Source organism: Staurois parvus, unplaced genomic scaffold (assembly GCF_062004578.1).
Source record: "Staurois parvus isolate SC_StPar_1 unplaced genomic scaffold, SC_StPar_1.0 ptg000560l, whole genome shotgun sequence".
NCBI classification, from domain to species: Eukaryota; Metazoa; Chordata; class Amphibia; order Anura; family Ranidae; genus Staurois; species Staurois parvus.
The window spans coordinates 71,052-88,219 of NW_028318356.1; the positions used below are offsets into that span (position 1 = coordinate 71,052).

General features: G+C 39.6%; 1 protein-coding gene and 1 long non-coding RNA gene across 2 annotated transcripts in view; one reads left to right on the plus strand and one right to left on the minus strand.

Annotated features, from left to right (window-relative positions):
- The window catches only part of LOC149450898 (uncharacterized), a 52,287-nt gene extending 45,772 nt beyond the window's left edge, over positions 1–6,515 (minus strand). Inside the window, exon 1 of the long non-coding RNA XR_016315188.1 lies at positions 6,369–6,515. This is a non-coding gene — a long non-coding RNA (uncharacterized LOC149450898). The remainder of the gene's footprint in view (positions 1–6,368) is intronic.
- Positions 1–14,978, plus strand: part of FNDC7 (fibronectin type III domain containing 7) — a 60,530-nt gene extending 45,552 nt beyond the window's left edge. The window contains exons 13-14 of the mRNA XM_089691271.1: positions 2,002–2,060; positions 6,487–14,978. Coding sequence (XP_089547397.1) covers positions 2,002–2,033 — 32 coding nt within the window. The 3' untranslated portion in view covers positions 2,034–2,060; positions 6,487–14,978. The remainder of the gene's footprint in view (positions 1–2,001; positions 2,061–6,486) is intronic.
- Positions 14,979–17,168: the final 2,190 nt, after the last annotated feature.

Sequence of the window (17,168 nt, forward strand, 5' to 3'; positions counted from 1 at the left end):
TATATATATATATATATAAATATATATATAAAATTTAATTTATTTATTTTTTACAACATTGGGTTGCACTATGTCAGTCTTTGTACAGTTCCCTACATAAAAGTGTGTTTAAAGACTGGTATAAGCATCATTATTATCCAGTGCTTTTCTACCCAAATATTCATCATCAATTTCTTTCATTTGGCATGTAATCACATGAATTGAAGGTTATCCCTATATGTAAAAAATTAAGCAATATGTCATGAATTGCTGAATTGATTGTTCTGTATTGACTCAAAAATACAGTTGCAAGAAAAAGTATGTGAACCCCTTGGGATTACGTGGAGTTTTGCATGAATTGGGCATAAAATGTGCTCTGATCATCATCTAAGTCACAACAATAGAAGAACACAGTCTGCTGAACATAATACTACACAAACATTAGATGTTGCCATGGTTTAATTGCACATAACATGTAAGCATTCACAGTCCAGGGAGGAAAAAGTACGTGAACCTTTGGACTTAATAACTGGTTGACCCTCTTTTTGGCAGCAATAACCTCAACCAAACGTTTCCTGTAGTTGCAGATCAGACCTGCACAACGATCTGGAGTAATTTTGGACCACTCCTCAAGAATATTGCTACACTGAAACAGTTTTGTGAAGAGATGTCTGGTGTGAATCTCTCTCTTAAGGTCATGCCACAGCATTTCAATCGGGTTGAGGTCAGGACTCTGACTGGGCCACTCCAGAAGGCGTATTCTGTGCTGTTGCAGCCATTGTTTTGTTGAATTACTTGTATGCTTTGGGTCATTGTCCTGTTGCATCACCCATCCTCTGCAGAGCTTCAGTTGGCGGACAGATGGTCATACGTTTTCCTGCAAAATGTCTTGATAAACTCTGGAATTCATTTTCCCATCAATGACAACAATCCGTCCAGGCCCTGAGGCAGCAAAGCAGCCCCAAACCATGATGCTCCCTCCGCCATGTTTTACAGTGGGGATGAGGTTTTGATGTTGGTGTGCTGTGCCTTTTTTTCTCCACACATAGTGTTGTGTGTTCTTCCCAAACAACTCCAATCTTGGTTTCATCTGTCCACAGTATATTTTGCCAGTAGTGCTGTGGAACATCCAGGTGCTCTTTTGCAAACTTCAAACGTGCTGCAATATTCTTTTTGGACAACAATGGCTTCCTCCGTGGTGTCCTCCCATGTACTCCATTCTTGTTTAATGTTTTCCTTATTGTAGATGTGTCAACAAAATGTTAGCATGTGCCAGAGATTTCTGTAGGTCTTTAGCTGACACACTGGGATTCTTCTTTACCTCATGCAGCATTCTGCACTGTGCTCTTGAAGTCATTTTTACAGGACGACCACGCCTAGGGAGAGTAGCAACAGTGCTAAACTTTCTCCATTTGTAGACAGTCTGTCTTGCCGTGGACACATGAACATCAAGGCTTTTGGAGATACTTTTGTAACCCTTTCCAGCTTCACGCAAGTCAACAATTCTTGATCGGAAGTCTTCTGAGAGCTCTTTTCTGAGAGGCATGGTTCACATCAGACAGTGCTTCTTGAAACCAGTAAACCCAAAACAGGTGTGTGTTTTTTAAGGGCAGGACAGCTGTCAGCAACACATCCAATATCATCACACTGATTGGAGTCAAGGTTGGCTCACTCCTGGCTCCAATTAGCTCTGGGAGAAGTCATTAAGCTAGGGCCTCACATACTTTTTCCTCCCTGCACTGTGAATGATTACATGTTATGTGCAATTAAACCATGGCAACATCTAATGTTTGTGTAGTATTATGTTCAGCAGACTGTGTTCTTCTATTGTTGTGACTTAGATGACGTTCAGAGCACATTTTATGCCAAATTCATGCAAAACTCCATGTAATCCCAAGGGGTTCACATACTTTTTCTTGCTACTGTAAGATCACCCACAACTAATGACATATTTAGTTTTTTCTTTCACTTTAGTTTCTTTAACAATAGATTTAACAAATTTTCAAACTGTTCATTTTGCAGTGATCTACAGAGGAAAAAGAAGTGTGACTTAACGTGAGAGTCCTCCTTTTTTCAGTAAGGTAAACATTTTGGATAATATTGCATAAGATATCCTGCATATTCATTAAGCTGACAGGACCCTACATAATAAAACCATACTTTAAAACTTAAAAGAGAAGTAGGGCTAAAGCTCTTTTGTCCCTACTTCTCTTGTAGGTCACACGAGTGCACTTCGTTCTGCACTCCTGTGACCCAGATTCAGCTGACAGCAGGCTAAAGTCAGCTCTCCGCTGACATCACAGACCCAGTCCAGACTCTAGGGAGATCCCAACTTTAATGTTGGGATCCACCCAGATGTCTTACCAGAACTGGCTCAAACTCTCAGTATGCTGTTGAGAGTCTGAGCCAGCCACTCTCGCCCCCTCCACAGCCCAGCGCTCCAGTGAGCCCTGGAGAGGCATGATAGTCCCTCCTTCTTAGATTGTAAGCTCCAAGGAATAGGCCCCCCTAAACTTCTTGTATTAAACTGTATTGTTGCTCTATTGTCTCCCTTTATATTGTAAAGGGCTGAGCAAACTGTTGGCGCTATATAAACCCTGTATAATAATAATAATAGCCCTGGCTCTCTGCTGACTGAAGACTGAGAACTGAGCAATCAGTGGTCTATGATCACTTGGTTTTCAATCTTAACAAGTGCAAATAAATGCACTGGGCTCCTACCAGAGACATGGCGATCTTTGGTGCCACGGCAAACAGTGTATGTGGCTTTTTATACTGGTTAGAAACAATAAATAAACACAAAGAGGAATTATCCCAAAATAAATTCACCCCCTGTACACAATCTCCCACCCTTTCTACACAGTGCCCCCCTGTATACACTGCCCCCATATACAATGACCCTCTTTTCCCCTATACACGCTGCTCCCACTCCTTTGTTACACCATCTCCCTCCTTGTAGACACTGCCCCTCATCATAAATCCCTCTCCTGGTCTTTCAGCGGCCCTTGCACATGTACGTTTAAGTATTCCCATGTGAACAAGACCTAACAGTATTGTGCAGACATACCGTACATACATACACACACATGCATATAAATACGCGTATGTGCGGCCTTCGACACAGTTGACCACCCCCTCCTCCTCAAAATACTACACTCCCTCGGCCTCAGAGATTCTGCTCTCTCCTGGCTCTCATCCTACCTGTCACAACGCTCTTTCAGCGTTACCTATAATGCTACCACCTCCCCCTCACTCCCCCTCTCTGTTGGGGTCCCTCAAGGCTCCGTCCTCGGGCCCCTTCTCTTCTCCATCTACACCTCCTCCCTTGGCCAACTCATACACTCTCACGGCTTCAACTACCACCTCTATGCCGACGACACACAAATCTATCTCTCAACCCCCCACCTCACCCCCTCGGTCTCTGCCCGAATCACACACCTACTGAGCGACATATCAGATTGGATGTCGCTCCACTTCCTTAAACTGAATCTCTCCAAAACCAAGTTTCTTGTCTTCCCCCCAGCCCGAACCCCACCCCCCATTGACTTCTCCATCACATCCAACAATGCCAATATCAAACCCGCCCTGCAGGCCAGAGTACTTGGTGTCATTCTGGACTCCAACCTATCCTTCCAGCCCCAAGTCCAATCTTTAACAATCTCGTGCAGACTCCACCTCCACAACATCGCCAAAATCCGCACGTTCCTAACCCCAGAAACCACTAAACAGCTCATCCACTCCCTCATCATATCACGACTCGACTACTGCAACTCCCTCCTCACTGGCCTGCCTCGCCGCTGGCTATCCCCGCTTCATTCGATCCTGAATACGGCTGCCAGACTCATTCACCTTTCCAACCGCTCCGTTTCTGCCACCCCCCTTTGCCAATCCCTCCACTGGCTTCTGATTGCACAACGGATCAAATTTAAAACCCTAACACTGACGTACAAAGCTGTCCATCATACTGCCCCGAACTACATCACCGACCTAATATCCAAGTACCGCCCAGCACGCACACTCCGCTCCTCACAAGACCTCCTTCTCTCTAGTTCCCTGGTCTCCTCCTCCCATGCCCGCCTCCAGGACTTCTCCAGGGTGTCACCCATCCTCTGGAACTCCCTTCCCCAACCCATCAGATTATCACCTACTCTCCTCTCCTTTAGGCGCACCCTGAAAACCCATCTCTTCAGGGAAGCCTACCCCCTGCTAACTTGACCGACCTCCTCCACTCTTCCTATCACTCCATCCCCCACAGCTATCTCCTCCTGTACCACCATCCCCTCCCTCCTAGATTGTAAGCTCGAAAGAGCAGGGCCCTCGATCCCCTCATGTTTTGCATTGTATTGGTATTGTTCTGTCAAATGTTCTGTCCCCCTTTGTAATTTACAGTGCTGAGTGAACTATCGGCGCTTTATAAATACTGTATAATAATAATAATAATGTGCACGCATACGTACATATGTACATACATACACACACACATACTCTCATACATAAATTACATACATACATACATAGTCACATACACACTCACATACATACATAGCCTTTTTTTAAACAAAACACAGCTTACGGTACCTGGCTGACCAATGTTTGTCATCTGCACCACCAAGTAAGATGCCTGTGTACACAATACTGCATGGAAGGGAGGCAGGGCAAGACTCAGGAAGCAGCTTTCCCTGTGCACAGCTCTGCCCACTCCAAATCTGCAGTTCAGCATTTAAGGACAGTTAGCTGTCATGGCTGTACTAGAATATTACAAAACAAGCAGCTGCCTTCCCCTGCTTAGCCACACTTTTCAATACTAGGCGGTGCTGCTGTGCTTCTCCACCTCCCTGCTGACAGGAGTAATGAGTGACACTACTACCACTCCTGTCAGCCCATAGTGGCAGAGCCTAATTCAAGATCATTATGGGGCCCCCATGAACCTGGGGTCCCTTGGCAGGGCCTAGGGATGGATGCCCATGCATTAGGACAGTCCTGGGTTTTAGAGGCAGCAGGGAACAGATGCAGCATTGGATCTATGCTACATCCACCTAGGTGAGTATGTAGCAGGGGCGGACTGACCATTTAGAAACTCAGTCAGTAGGGGGCCCAATGAGATGCCCCTGGTACCTTTTTCATAGGCTTTTTTGAGTTTGGGCAAGGACACAGGGGCCCCATGATAGCCTATTGCCTGGGTGCCCCATGAGTTGTCAGTCCGCCCCTGGTATGTAGGATTTTTTTTTTCCAAAACCCAAACTACTCTTTAAAGAAAATATGCATATGACAGAATCCATTCATTAAAGCTCTTGTTGAAAAAAAACATGTAGCAGTAAACTTTTATGCTGCTTAATGCCGAACAAAGAGGATACAATTAGGGCCAGTTAAAGAATAATTTTCAAAGTTCAGATCCCAACAGAAAATTAACAATTATAACAGACGCCAAACTTGTTCAGTAATTTCTATTCCTTTCAGATGAAGCATATGTGTATTGCTTAATTTAATCCACATTTGAGTACATATTAAAAGATAAATGTATAAAATAAATGTAATTAGTACGAATACCTAAATTGTTCTTGATATAAAGGTCTTGTAATCTCCTATACAAGAGGACACTGGGAGAGGGAAGGTTATTATTTAAAGATAGAAAGACTCTGCTGCTTGGGCATTGTCCATTTACAGGCTGAGAGCCAGGAGGTAGAAAAACTGTATTGCTTACTTGCTGTAGGATAACAGTGAGGTCACCAACAAAATAATAACTTCTCTGGCAGATAAAACAGCTTAAGCAGCCCATAGATTATTCTGTTTTTTCATTCAACTAGCCGGTTCAACAAAAAAAACTGACCCAATTCCTCCATTCACACGTTTGAGATGGATGGGGAAATCACTCCGGCTGAGCTGTTATATTCTGACAGTAGGGAGATTTCCCTGCTGTCAGAAAACACTGATTAGCACTGCCGGCTATAGCTGGTGGTGCTGATCAAGCGGTATTTATCCAACGGGCTGGTTGTACAAGTCAATCAATAGATCGACATCTGTATAACCTCTGTCCCCATACATGGATTGAAATTTGATTCATGTATGGCCGACTTTAAATATATGTATATCAACTATGGAATTAGATGACTGCTTAGAGTCCTGGAGTTCTGCTTTAAAGTGCATACTGTCTCCTAGACTGTAGCTTCTCTTTATGGCCCCCCACCCCAACTACTTCCCTTTAAACTGCAAAGGCAGCCAGACGGAGGTGTACACATGAATTGCAGCAAAAATTATTTCTTCTGTTGTAATCAACGGGGACTACCTCTGCCAAACACTACATGTTCAAGTGAAAAGAGCCATGCCACAAACAGGAGCCAAACATCGGGTATCAATGAGCCTTTTAAGTAAATGTTACAAAAACTGCTTACCTTTCAATGATGTATGTGTGTATCAGCTATCAATTCTTCTCCATCTACTGATGCTGAGCTTTATTGTCTGTGCAATATTCATTGTTTTCTTTTTTTTTCCTTTTTATTTCAAATACAGATTTTGTTGCAGGAATTCATGATGCAATCGACCTGACAGTGACAAGCATACAGCTATCTTAGATTTACTTATGGACATTCAAATGTTTCAATTAATGACAGTTGATTATTATCGGTTGCATTTGTTTGGACTTGTTTATGTATGAAAATGTTCCAAAGGCTCTGGTGAATTTAATATATGTGTTTCAAATCAATAGAAGTTCAAGAAACTGTTTTGGTACTTGTTAAAGTCTAGTAATTCATATGCCTCGATACCTATAGAATGATAAATTATTAGATACAATACATTTATTGTATTTATTGACTAGACCCTTGGAATTACTCTTAGTTTAGCCACCCAAAGTTACTACACTGCAGTTGGTACAAGTTAGAATTCTGTAATTAAAGTAATTCTGTGGGGAAGAATTAAAGTGGCACAAAACAATCTTATGTTCCAAAAATAGCTCTCACATATCAACTACTTAAAGTGTTACTAAACCCAGGACCCTGCATTCACTATATCTGGTCTCCCACAGTACACAGAACATGGAAATGCAATTATTTTAGTAAATATAAACTGCTAAATACCTTTTCTCATCAGCAGTTAGAGCAGTCTTATGACTTCAGCTGAGCACTGGTTAAAGCTTGCAAGAGGAGTTTTCTCTAGGAGGATGGAAATCCCCTCGCCTCTGTCTGGACAGTGCTGATTGGCCCTGTGCTGATCACATGCACTCTCCCAAAAAAAAAAAAAACCTCTTTAGCAATACACACTAAACTGAGCATGTGCAGAAGGGCACATTTCAGTTTGTCTTATCAGCGTGGGCATTTGAACAAAAGGAGGGGCAGAGCAGAAAAGATAAAACAGCCTTTTTACACAATGCAGAGGATTACCTCTTAGGTTCCACAGTGAGTATAACAAGCATGCTTTACTGCATATACAGACTGGTTTTACTGTTGTGGATTTAGTAACACTTTAAAGTGGACCTTTACTTAAAATTGAAGTACCACTAATCTGTCTCCACACCTCTAACATATTTTAAAGCTTTTTTTTGGGGGGGTGGGGTGGACTTTTCTGACAGGTACCCACAATTCCCAGTACATACAGTGGGGCATGCATAATGAACATAGCCTCCATTTATTAGAAAGTCAGATCACAACAGAACAAAACAGGAATATGGAGATTTGGAAGAGGCTGAGAGCAATAGAAGGGACTTTTTTAAGAATACATACTTGAATATATTTTTAATCAGAGTTTAGTGTCACTTTAAGCTCTTCCTAGCTGCTCAGATAAAGTTCTTCAGAAAAGTGCAGAACTATTTCTAATTACTCATGGAAAGCCAAACTTTTTTTTTCTGCAGGGTTGAGTGTTTTTTTGCATTTTTCAAAAATAACATGGTTGTTACGATATAGACATTTTGGAATCCCCTAACAACCAGTCCATATTACTAAGTTCGTAAGTTCTCTGACTTTCCACATCTCTCTGCTCTTAAATGAAAATTAAATATCTTGGGTCAATCCCTGTGAAAGAATAGAAAGGCTTTAATACCGTCTTGAAATAACTTGAAGCATGATAGTCCTTCAAAATATTTGACAGAGTGCTTTAAAATGTAATCAGGCCACCACACATTCGTAATTTGCTACAGTGTTTAAAAGGATCTAAAACGTTATTGTACTTTAACCACATACCTCCAAGTAGAAACCATAATGCACATAAATGAAAAACTCGTCCTATGTTCATTTTATATTCAATATTATTAAAAGTACATTTATTTTAATTTGTATGCCTAAACCGTACTTCTATATATTTGCACAGATATACTGCAAAACAGAAAATACTGATGTCTATTAGATCAATTTCAAAGTGGAACTTTACTTATAGCGGTTGTGTTCTCTTACATATAGCCAGTGAAGTGACAGGCCCCAGGTGATACGCAGAAATTAAACAAATCTTTCTACTAAAATTGTACCTGTTTATCTGCAGACTTCTCTCCTCTACAGCTGCTTTTGAGCTCCTGAAGGCACTGTTGGGGATCTGGCATCACACACTGCACAGCAAAGGGCAGGGTGCAAAGTGTAATCTGTGATCTAAGTGGTGGGAATGGATGCACCCACCTCCACACAGTCTTATAGGAAAACATGTACAGCTGAGGCTATCAATCACCTGCTGTGTGTTTGAGGGGTGGGGCCATCTCCCATGACCTTCTGGTGTTGGCATTTACTGTCAGAAGTGACGCAGATAGCAGAGGAATGACAGAGTAGACAAATCATACTAGGTGCTTTGGATACAGTCAAGTACACACTATATAGGAATATGCTTTGTTAATTTTTAATTTCAGAGGTTTACAACCACTTTCAGTGTTCATTAAAAATTATTAAATGATAACCTGTGTTTAGAGAATACCCAGTTTGCTGATGCTGTCATCCTTGACATGCCTTGAATGCTAGTTACAACCTGGCTTTATTTTGGGCCAGTGACCTGGAACAAACATTCAACATGTAAAGTCAGATTGGTGACTAGGACTATTAGAGGGAGAGGTCACAATGTCAACCTCCATATTTTCTTTTGTGCAGATTTCTTTCAACATTGCCAGCAAAACTAACTAAACTTTGTACCTTGTATTATTACCTTCCATCTATATACAGCATGGTGCATACTACACTAAGGGGTCTATTTATAAAACTTTTGCTGCACAAATGTCAAAAGCATTCCTGCAAGCAATATGAAATGTCACCGTAATTTTTGTAAGAGAGTAATGCTCGTATTAGCTGCTCCATCTAGCCGTCAAATGCGGTATAGTTTTTTAAATAGTTTGGTGAAAAAAATAAACTACACTTTGGGCAATAGAATGAGCTATTGATACAGAAATGAATCTTTCATTAAAATTACGGTGACATTTTGTTTCAGTTGCATGAATGCTTTTGACATTGGTGCTACAAATGTTTTGTAAATACTGTATACCCCTAAGACTAAAAGTTAATGTGGTTCAAGGCTGCATTGCATTGCTCAGCATTGTAAACCAAACTGTTCAGGTGGTGGGAGAAAGATAAGGAGATGTACAGCTGTAGGCAATTTGCAGGAAGAACAAAGCAAAGATGAGTGTTGTCACTGTCATGTTCTTACCTACTAAGCCAAATAGTAAGCATTGATGCATAAGACTACAAAGATGCAGCAGCTACATTACACTACAGATGATGATGTGTGTATATTGCAAGAATAGCTAAGCAGAATTACAAATCCTTTGGGCCATAAAGCAGTTAATATTCAGCATACTGTACATATTTTAACTGTACATTTAGCAGTCTGGCTCATTTCAAAGCCAAAATATGCACTTGCTAATCTCAGGGAAAGGAAAAAATTATGACTCTAAATTAGTACAATATTACCAGTTTAAAGTTCTCTAAAGTGATAGCAAAGGTTAAACTTTTATTTATTAAAGTAAAAAAGATTTTGTATAGAGTGGTCTCTTACTTCCTCTTTCTACACCCTGTTCCAAATTATTATGCAAATTCTATTTAAGTGTCACAAAGATTAAATATTTTGTTTTTCAGTTTAACTCATGGATGGCATTGTGTCTCAGGGCTCTTTTGATCACTGAAAACAATCTCGGACACTTGTGATAATTAGATTGGCCGGTGAGCCCAATTTAAGGAAAAACTACTAAAGGAGGGTGTTCCACATTATTAAGCAGAGCACCATTTTCAAGCAATATGGGGAAGAAAAAGGATCTCTCTGCTGCCGAAAAGAGTGAAATAGTTCAACGCCTTGGACGAGGTATGAAAATATTAGATATTTCACGAAAACTTAAGCGTGATCAGCGCACTATTAAGAGATTTGTGGCTGATTCAGAGCACAGACGGGTTTGTGCAGATTAAGGCACATTGAGGAAGATTTCTGCCAGATCCATGCATCGGATCAAGAGAGCAGCTGCTAAAATACCATTACATAGCAGCAAACAGATATTTGAAGCTGCTGGTGCCTCTGTAGTCCCACGGACATCAAGGTGTAGAGTCCTCCAGAGTCTTGCAACTGTCCATAAACCTTCTATTCGGCCACCATTAACCAATGCTCACAAGCAGAAATGGCTGCATTGGGCAGAAAAATACATGAAGACTGATTTTCAAACAGTCCTGTTCACTGATGAGTGCCGTGCAACCCTGGATGGTCCAGATGGATGGAGTAGTGGATGGTTGGTGGACGGCCACCTTGTTCCAACAAGGCTGCGACGTCAGCAAAGCGGTGGTGGAGTCATGTTTTAGGCCGGAATCATGGGAACAGAGCTGGTTGGCCCCTTTAGGGTCCCCGAAGGTGTAAAGATGATCTCTGCAAAGTATGTGGAGTTTATGACTGACCATTTTCTTCCCTGGTACAGAAGGAAGAACTATGCTTTCCGTAATAAAATCATCTTCATGCATGACAATGCACCATCTCATGCTGCAAAGAATACCTCTGCATCAATGGCTGCTATGGGGATAAAAGGAGAGAAAGTCATGGTGTGGCCTCCATCCTCCCCTGACCTCAATCCTGTTGAGAACCTTTGGAGCATCTTCAAACAAAAGATCTATGAGGGTGGGAGGCAGTTTACATCCAAACAGCAGCTCTGGGAGGCTATTCTGACATCTTGCAAACAAATTCAAGCAGAAACTGTCCAAACACTCACAAGTTCAATGGATGCAAGACTTGTGAAGCTGCTATCAAATAAGGGGTCCTATGTTAAAATGTAACGTGACCTGTTAAAATGTTTAAAAAGTTAAAATGTTGTTAAAAGTTTGATTGAAATAGCTTTTGATTTCAGTAAATATGCTGCAAACACAACAAATGACAATTTTCAGTTCTTTACAACCTATAAAGTGTTTTGAAACTTACTGTGCGTAATAATTTGGAACAGTGCATTGTAAGTTTTTTATGTTTAAAAAAAATCCTGTTATCAATAGGAGGTTTGTTCAATAAAATTTGAATTGTACTCTTAATAGTTGATAACATGAAAATTATGCTGACTGTTATTTACATCAATTATTTAGGTAAATGAGAAAAATATCATTTGCATAATAATTTGGAACAGGGTGTAAGTCCATCACTGGTGCTGTCCGGTCCTCCTTCCTCTGGGTGTCCCTTCAGCAAGCTGGGTACTAAGTGGACACCCTTGCGGGCATGCTACCAAGCTGGGCAAAATGTGTCCATAGACAAACACAGATCCTGTAAGCCACACCCTGATCCCTCCTCACAGGAGTTTGACTGACAGCAGCAGTAGCCTAGGGCTCCGACTGCTCTCAGTGCCTCCTGTAAAACCAAGAAGATTAGACAGCAGTGCTGTAGTTGTGCAGTGCTGGATTGGTTACTTAGTCAGGTAAGTGTTTTGGGAGGGTGTAGGGAGATTAGGTATTGGGAAGTTTTTTATTACCTTAAGGCAGATAATGCATTAAGATAAAAAAAACTGAGTTAACCACTTTAAGCAAATTACTTAACACAAAATGCTAATCAGCCAATCACATGGCAGCAGCTCAATGCATTTAAGAATCTAGATGTGGTGAATATGACTTGCTGAAGTTAAAACCAAGCATCAGAATTGGGAAGAAAGGGGATTTAAGTGACTTTGAACATCTCATGATTGTTGGTGCCAGACGGGCTGGTTTTTTAAAAAACTGCTGATCTGCTGGGATTTTCATGCACAACCATCTCTAGGGTTTACAGAGAATGGTCCCAAAAAGATAAAATATCAAGTGAGTGGCAGTTGTGTGGACAAAAATGCCTTGTTGATGTCAGAGATCAAAGGAGCATGGGCAGACTGGTTCAACATGATAGAAAGGCAACAGTAACTCATGTCAATATGGACCAAAAATGAGGAATGTTTCCTACACCTTGTTGAATCTATGCCACAAAGAATTAAGCCAGTTCTGAAAGCAAAAGGGGTCCTACCCAGTACTAGCAAGGTGTACCTAATAAAGTGGCCAGTGAGTGTATCTATTCATAATACACATTTTAATATAGACATACTAATGACAATTTATTTTTGAATTGGCCACTATTGGCCATTGCAAATGTCTGCTCATTGTACCTCTAAATTAAAAAGAAAGCCCAAAGTACTTTGTCCTGACTTTGCAAGGCTGAAGTTTGCTTGTGTTTTAAAATACAGTGATTAGCGATCAATGGTTAAAAAAAAAAAATGCGATTATCATGCATTCTTATGTAAACACACACTGGCCAATTATGCATTGACATGTTGAATTGTTAGCTGCCGCTCTGCTTTATTTTGAAGACTTTAGTTTTTTACCCTAATTGGAGTTCCCTTCTAAACCCACCCACCAACATTACAGTATCGCCTCTCTCATTGCAGCAAAAGTGTAAGGAACCAGGGGCTACTGCTTGCTTCCTATGGGCAACCATCAGACTTCTTAGTGCAGCAGTCAGTGTACAGCACCACTAAACATTAAGAATAGCCTGCAGTTGTAATGAACAAGTCTTCTTGCTCCTTGTACATATATAACAACAAGCTGAACATGGAAACAAGGCTTACAAAATGGTATCAACCTAAAATCATTGATAATAGGTTTATTTGCTGTAAACTGTTTACAGTTGCATGCCTATCTAAAAAAGTTTTAAACACCATATAGATTCATTTACTATGGATTCAGGGCTCTCATACATTGTAAAACATATGGCCCTAAAAAGGACAAATCTAGTTAGAATTTTCACTAACCTGGGGTTCATCACCTCAAAATATAATGGAAAAAAAAGTAAAACAAACAAGGAGTTTTAAGGATGACCGCCAGGTAAATATCCAGAATGTAATAAAATCCAAATTTTTTATTGTAAAAATGTTACATAATCATAAAAAGTTTTGTACATAAAAAGATTATAATATTCCAAATGCTTTATCCTCATATGTCTATGCGTTTTGCGAGTTAACAGCTTCTTCAGGACAACTTTCAGGAATATGCGCATATATAAATATTGACTAAGCTGAGAAAAGAGAAGTAAAAGCAAAAGGGGGGGACAAAACAACACAGTAAGGACACATGTCCTTATTGTGTTGTTCTGCTTCTTTCCTCCGCTTTTTTTTCCCTTTCTCCTTTCTTCTTATCTCCTTAATGGAGAGAAAAAATATTTAAATGTTCTCTTCTGCTTATACAGAATTTGGTGTACTGAAAAATGATGTATCTATTCTTTTATATGGTTGTATGTGTTCAATGGTCTTCTTTTTTCCGTTGACTGTAGACTAAGATTTATATATATGCATATTGCTGAATGTGTCCTGAAGAAGACGTTAACCCCCGAGAAGCGTAGACATATAAGGATAAAGTGTTTGGAATGCTATAATATTTTTATAAAAAAAAACTTTTAATGATTATGTAACATGTTTCACTATTATGTACCAAGAAAAATTGTGGATTTTTTTACATTCTGAATATTGTCCTGGTAGTCATCCTTAAAGCCCCTTATTTGTTTTACTTTTGTTTGTTTTCTAGTGCTGGTGGTCATCCTTAAAGCCCTTATTTGTTTTACTTTTGTTTGTTTTCTAGTGTAAGATTAGAACACCTGTCAGGTATTATTTGCTGTCGGTGCCCCAACTGTGGAGATTCACCCTCTGTGTTTTTCCTGGTGGCCACTGTCCTCAAGACAAAGAAAGTGATGAAAATTTTACAGTTGTCATCAGAACAAAAGGTGAACATAAATCTTTCAATTGGGTCACCTATTGTAGTGAAAACTGTTTAAGAGGGGAATTCCCCTTACTTTGTTTTGTTGAGATTTCCTATTGCTGCTTATTGTGTTTCCAGGACAATAAATGTAGGGAAATCTCCCAAATGAGAGAGAAATAAAAAAAAAAAAATTACAGCAGAATTAACCATTCTCTACACAATCCAAAGCACTAAAAATTTTGGCTATGCATATACAATGCAAGTACTATGCTAAATTAGCAAGCAGGGTACAAAGTACAGAAATGGAGATCTTCCAGCAATGTTCCCTGGAAAATGTATGCAAATTATACTCTCACATGTCCTTGAGTACACCAAAAAAATTACCTATACTGTGCACTGCTTCTGCCTACTGGCTCTTCTCCGCATTGACTGGATTGGCACATGCATGAATTGCAGGAAGCGCAGGATGCACTGTTCTTGCAATGAAAAAATGTACTTGCATTATGTGAAAATGTTCTTTTACAACTTTAACTTGTAATATTATGATTTTTCAGTCTAAATCAATCAAAATCACAGAAATAAAAAAAAATTAAAAAAGCATATATTTCAGTCTGTAAAATTAGGTGCCGTTTTCATTGACGGTTTGCCTGGAGTTGCTATTTAAAAAATTATTTTATTAATTCAGCTCTGCCTTGGAATGACATTTTTATTGCTTTGTAAACTGCAAACAAAACAATAATTGTACCTGTTTTAATTCTTTGTATCAAATGCATTCCTCAGCTCCATTTCTGTTTCAGAAAGTCTTGTGTCTCTGTTTGGAAATTATTATTAGGTTTAGAAATGTAATATAGTTTGTAGGAATAAATATTCATGAGTGCATATTGTCTCTGTTGTCACTTTGTTCTTGCACACAGTCAAATCAGGCCGAGCATCTATGATATATTACAAAACCCAGACTAGTGGAAACCACAAAATATTGTGTTTCAGGTGTGGTTGATTGTTACTAACAGATATCTATAGATATGTTAAGGTAACATTGTGTTGGCTTGAGGTTTCTTTTACAAGGCTTGAAGGCAGCAATTTTTCAGCCTTGAAAACAATGACACTTATCATGTCATGAGTACAGGAAACACCTGGGGCATAGTTTATTCTATAGAACTGTATCTACAGAATACAGTTTGTTTTTTTTCCCATTGAATTGTGATATCATCTGATTATACACAGTCAACAAAAGAGACTCTGAAATGTGAATACCCTTATTATAGAGAGCCATGTGTACCCATTATATAGTAAACATTTTTTAAAGTATTGTCAAGAGATACTTTGGAATTTCTGAAAATAAGAAAAATGTTCCTTGTTTGTCTTCCTACACTTCATAGTCCTAAATGGCCTATACAACATGTATTGTTTTACTGTTTTTCTCTGGTACAAAGTTGTAACTGAGAAACTTCATTGTTTTTCAATTCCATATAGAGATCTTTATCAGAACAATAATGAAATTTACTCAGAGAGCATAAGTGAACCAACAGTGACATGTGGTTCAAAGAACAAGCAATAGTTGATGTACAACATATAGATTATGTCAGTAGATCATATTTGTAATAATTGTAATAAATAGCAGATATAGAATCATATAAGATACATATATTGTAGATCTGAGTGCCGGTTGGGTTATTAATACATATTACAATAATAAGGATATAAAGTTGTAGCCCTCTTTTGGGAGCGTATGAGAAATGACTCCCCCTAAACAGTATATTGTACTAAACCTGTAGGTAAATAAGAGAACCAGAAACTTTGTTCAAGTGGTAGTAAAGCCTACCTTGTTTACTTGTATGGAGATGTGACAGGCTGCTATTATTGTGAGAGTGATGTCATCAAGGCTTGGTCAGACAAACAGCTGTAGCCCGCGAACTCAGAAAGAAGACTGGGTGAAGATGGAAGCCCTGTCAGCGGTGACAGCACGCCACTGGAGGGCTTTATTCTAAGGTAAGTCTTTCATAATGTGCTAGTATGGGATGCATACTAGCAATTTATACTATTATTTAGCAGGAGACATTTTTTTGGAGAATTTATTTCCGACGGTTTACTACCACATTAAGAAGAAGAGTGGGATTGATAATAAGGTTGGCAGTGCCTCCACTCAGGACAGGGCCTTTGTGAACAGAGGGAATCCCCTTCCTGGGAAATTAACCAGTAACCAAATCAAAGTAATTGGGCATAGAGGAACTACTGCAGCCAGCAAATAACATTACCACAAGTATACAGATGCTTGCCAGTATGGACATAATATGAGTTTTATATATTAAAAAATTATTAATAGTACATATATTTAAAATACAAACAGGTAATATCAGCAAATGGCCCAACGGGAGTCCTAGTGGATTTGTGACATATAGTCAGGGATATACAGAATAGTTAATAATAAAGAAACCACAGGATGAATGTTTCAACAAAGTTTAGTTGTAGGGGCTCCTAAAGAGGATCATGATGAGGCGTCCGTCATGGTATTGGAGACCTGAAGACAAGTCAGTGATGATGGGATGAACCTCCAGCTGCTGTGTAACCAGCTTAAAATGCAGCTTTTCACCAGCAGAATCTGTGCTGTGGTACTGGAATTTAGAGTCAGCCTATCTACTCTACTTCTTAGTCCCTAGTTGCTTCTAATTTGCCATGCAACTGGACCTCTAAATACTTAAGTGGCCATCAGATGCCTAATCTGGCTCTAGCCTACGCTGGTTATTTGGACCTCATCTAAAACAAAACTAGCTATAGAATCCAAGACCAGAAGGGACAGGGCAGGGGCGTAACTTGAATCTTTTGGGCCCCGATGCAAAAGTTGATCTGGGGCCCCCGCTACCACCCTCCGCTTCCACCACACACCAACATACTCAAAGTTATTTCAGATCTTTATATGAATATTGAGAGGGTCATTCAAAAGATTTTGGAGAAACATTTAGATATACCTCTCCAATTATTTTGAATACTTGTAAGCAGACCCAAGTATAGAATGTAAAAACGCTTGCAAGAATATATTACAACCTTTTATTTCCATCTCCCCAGTGAAAT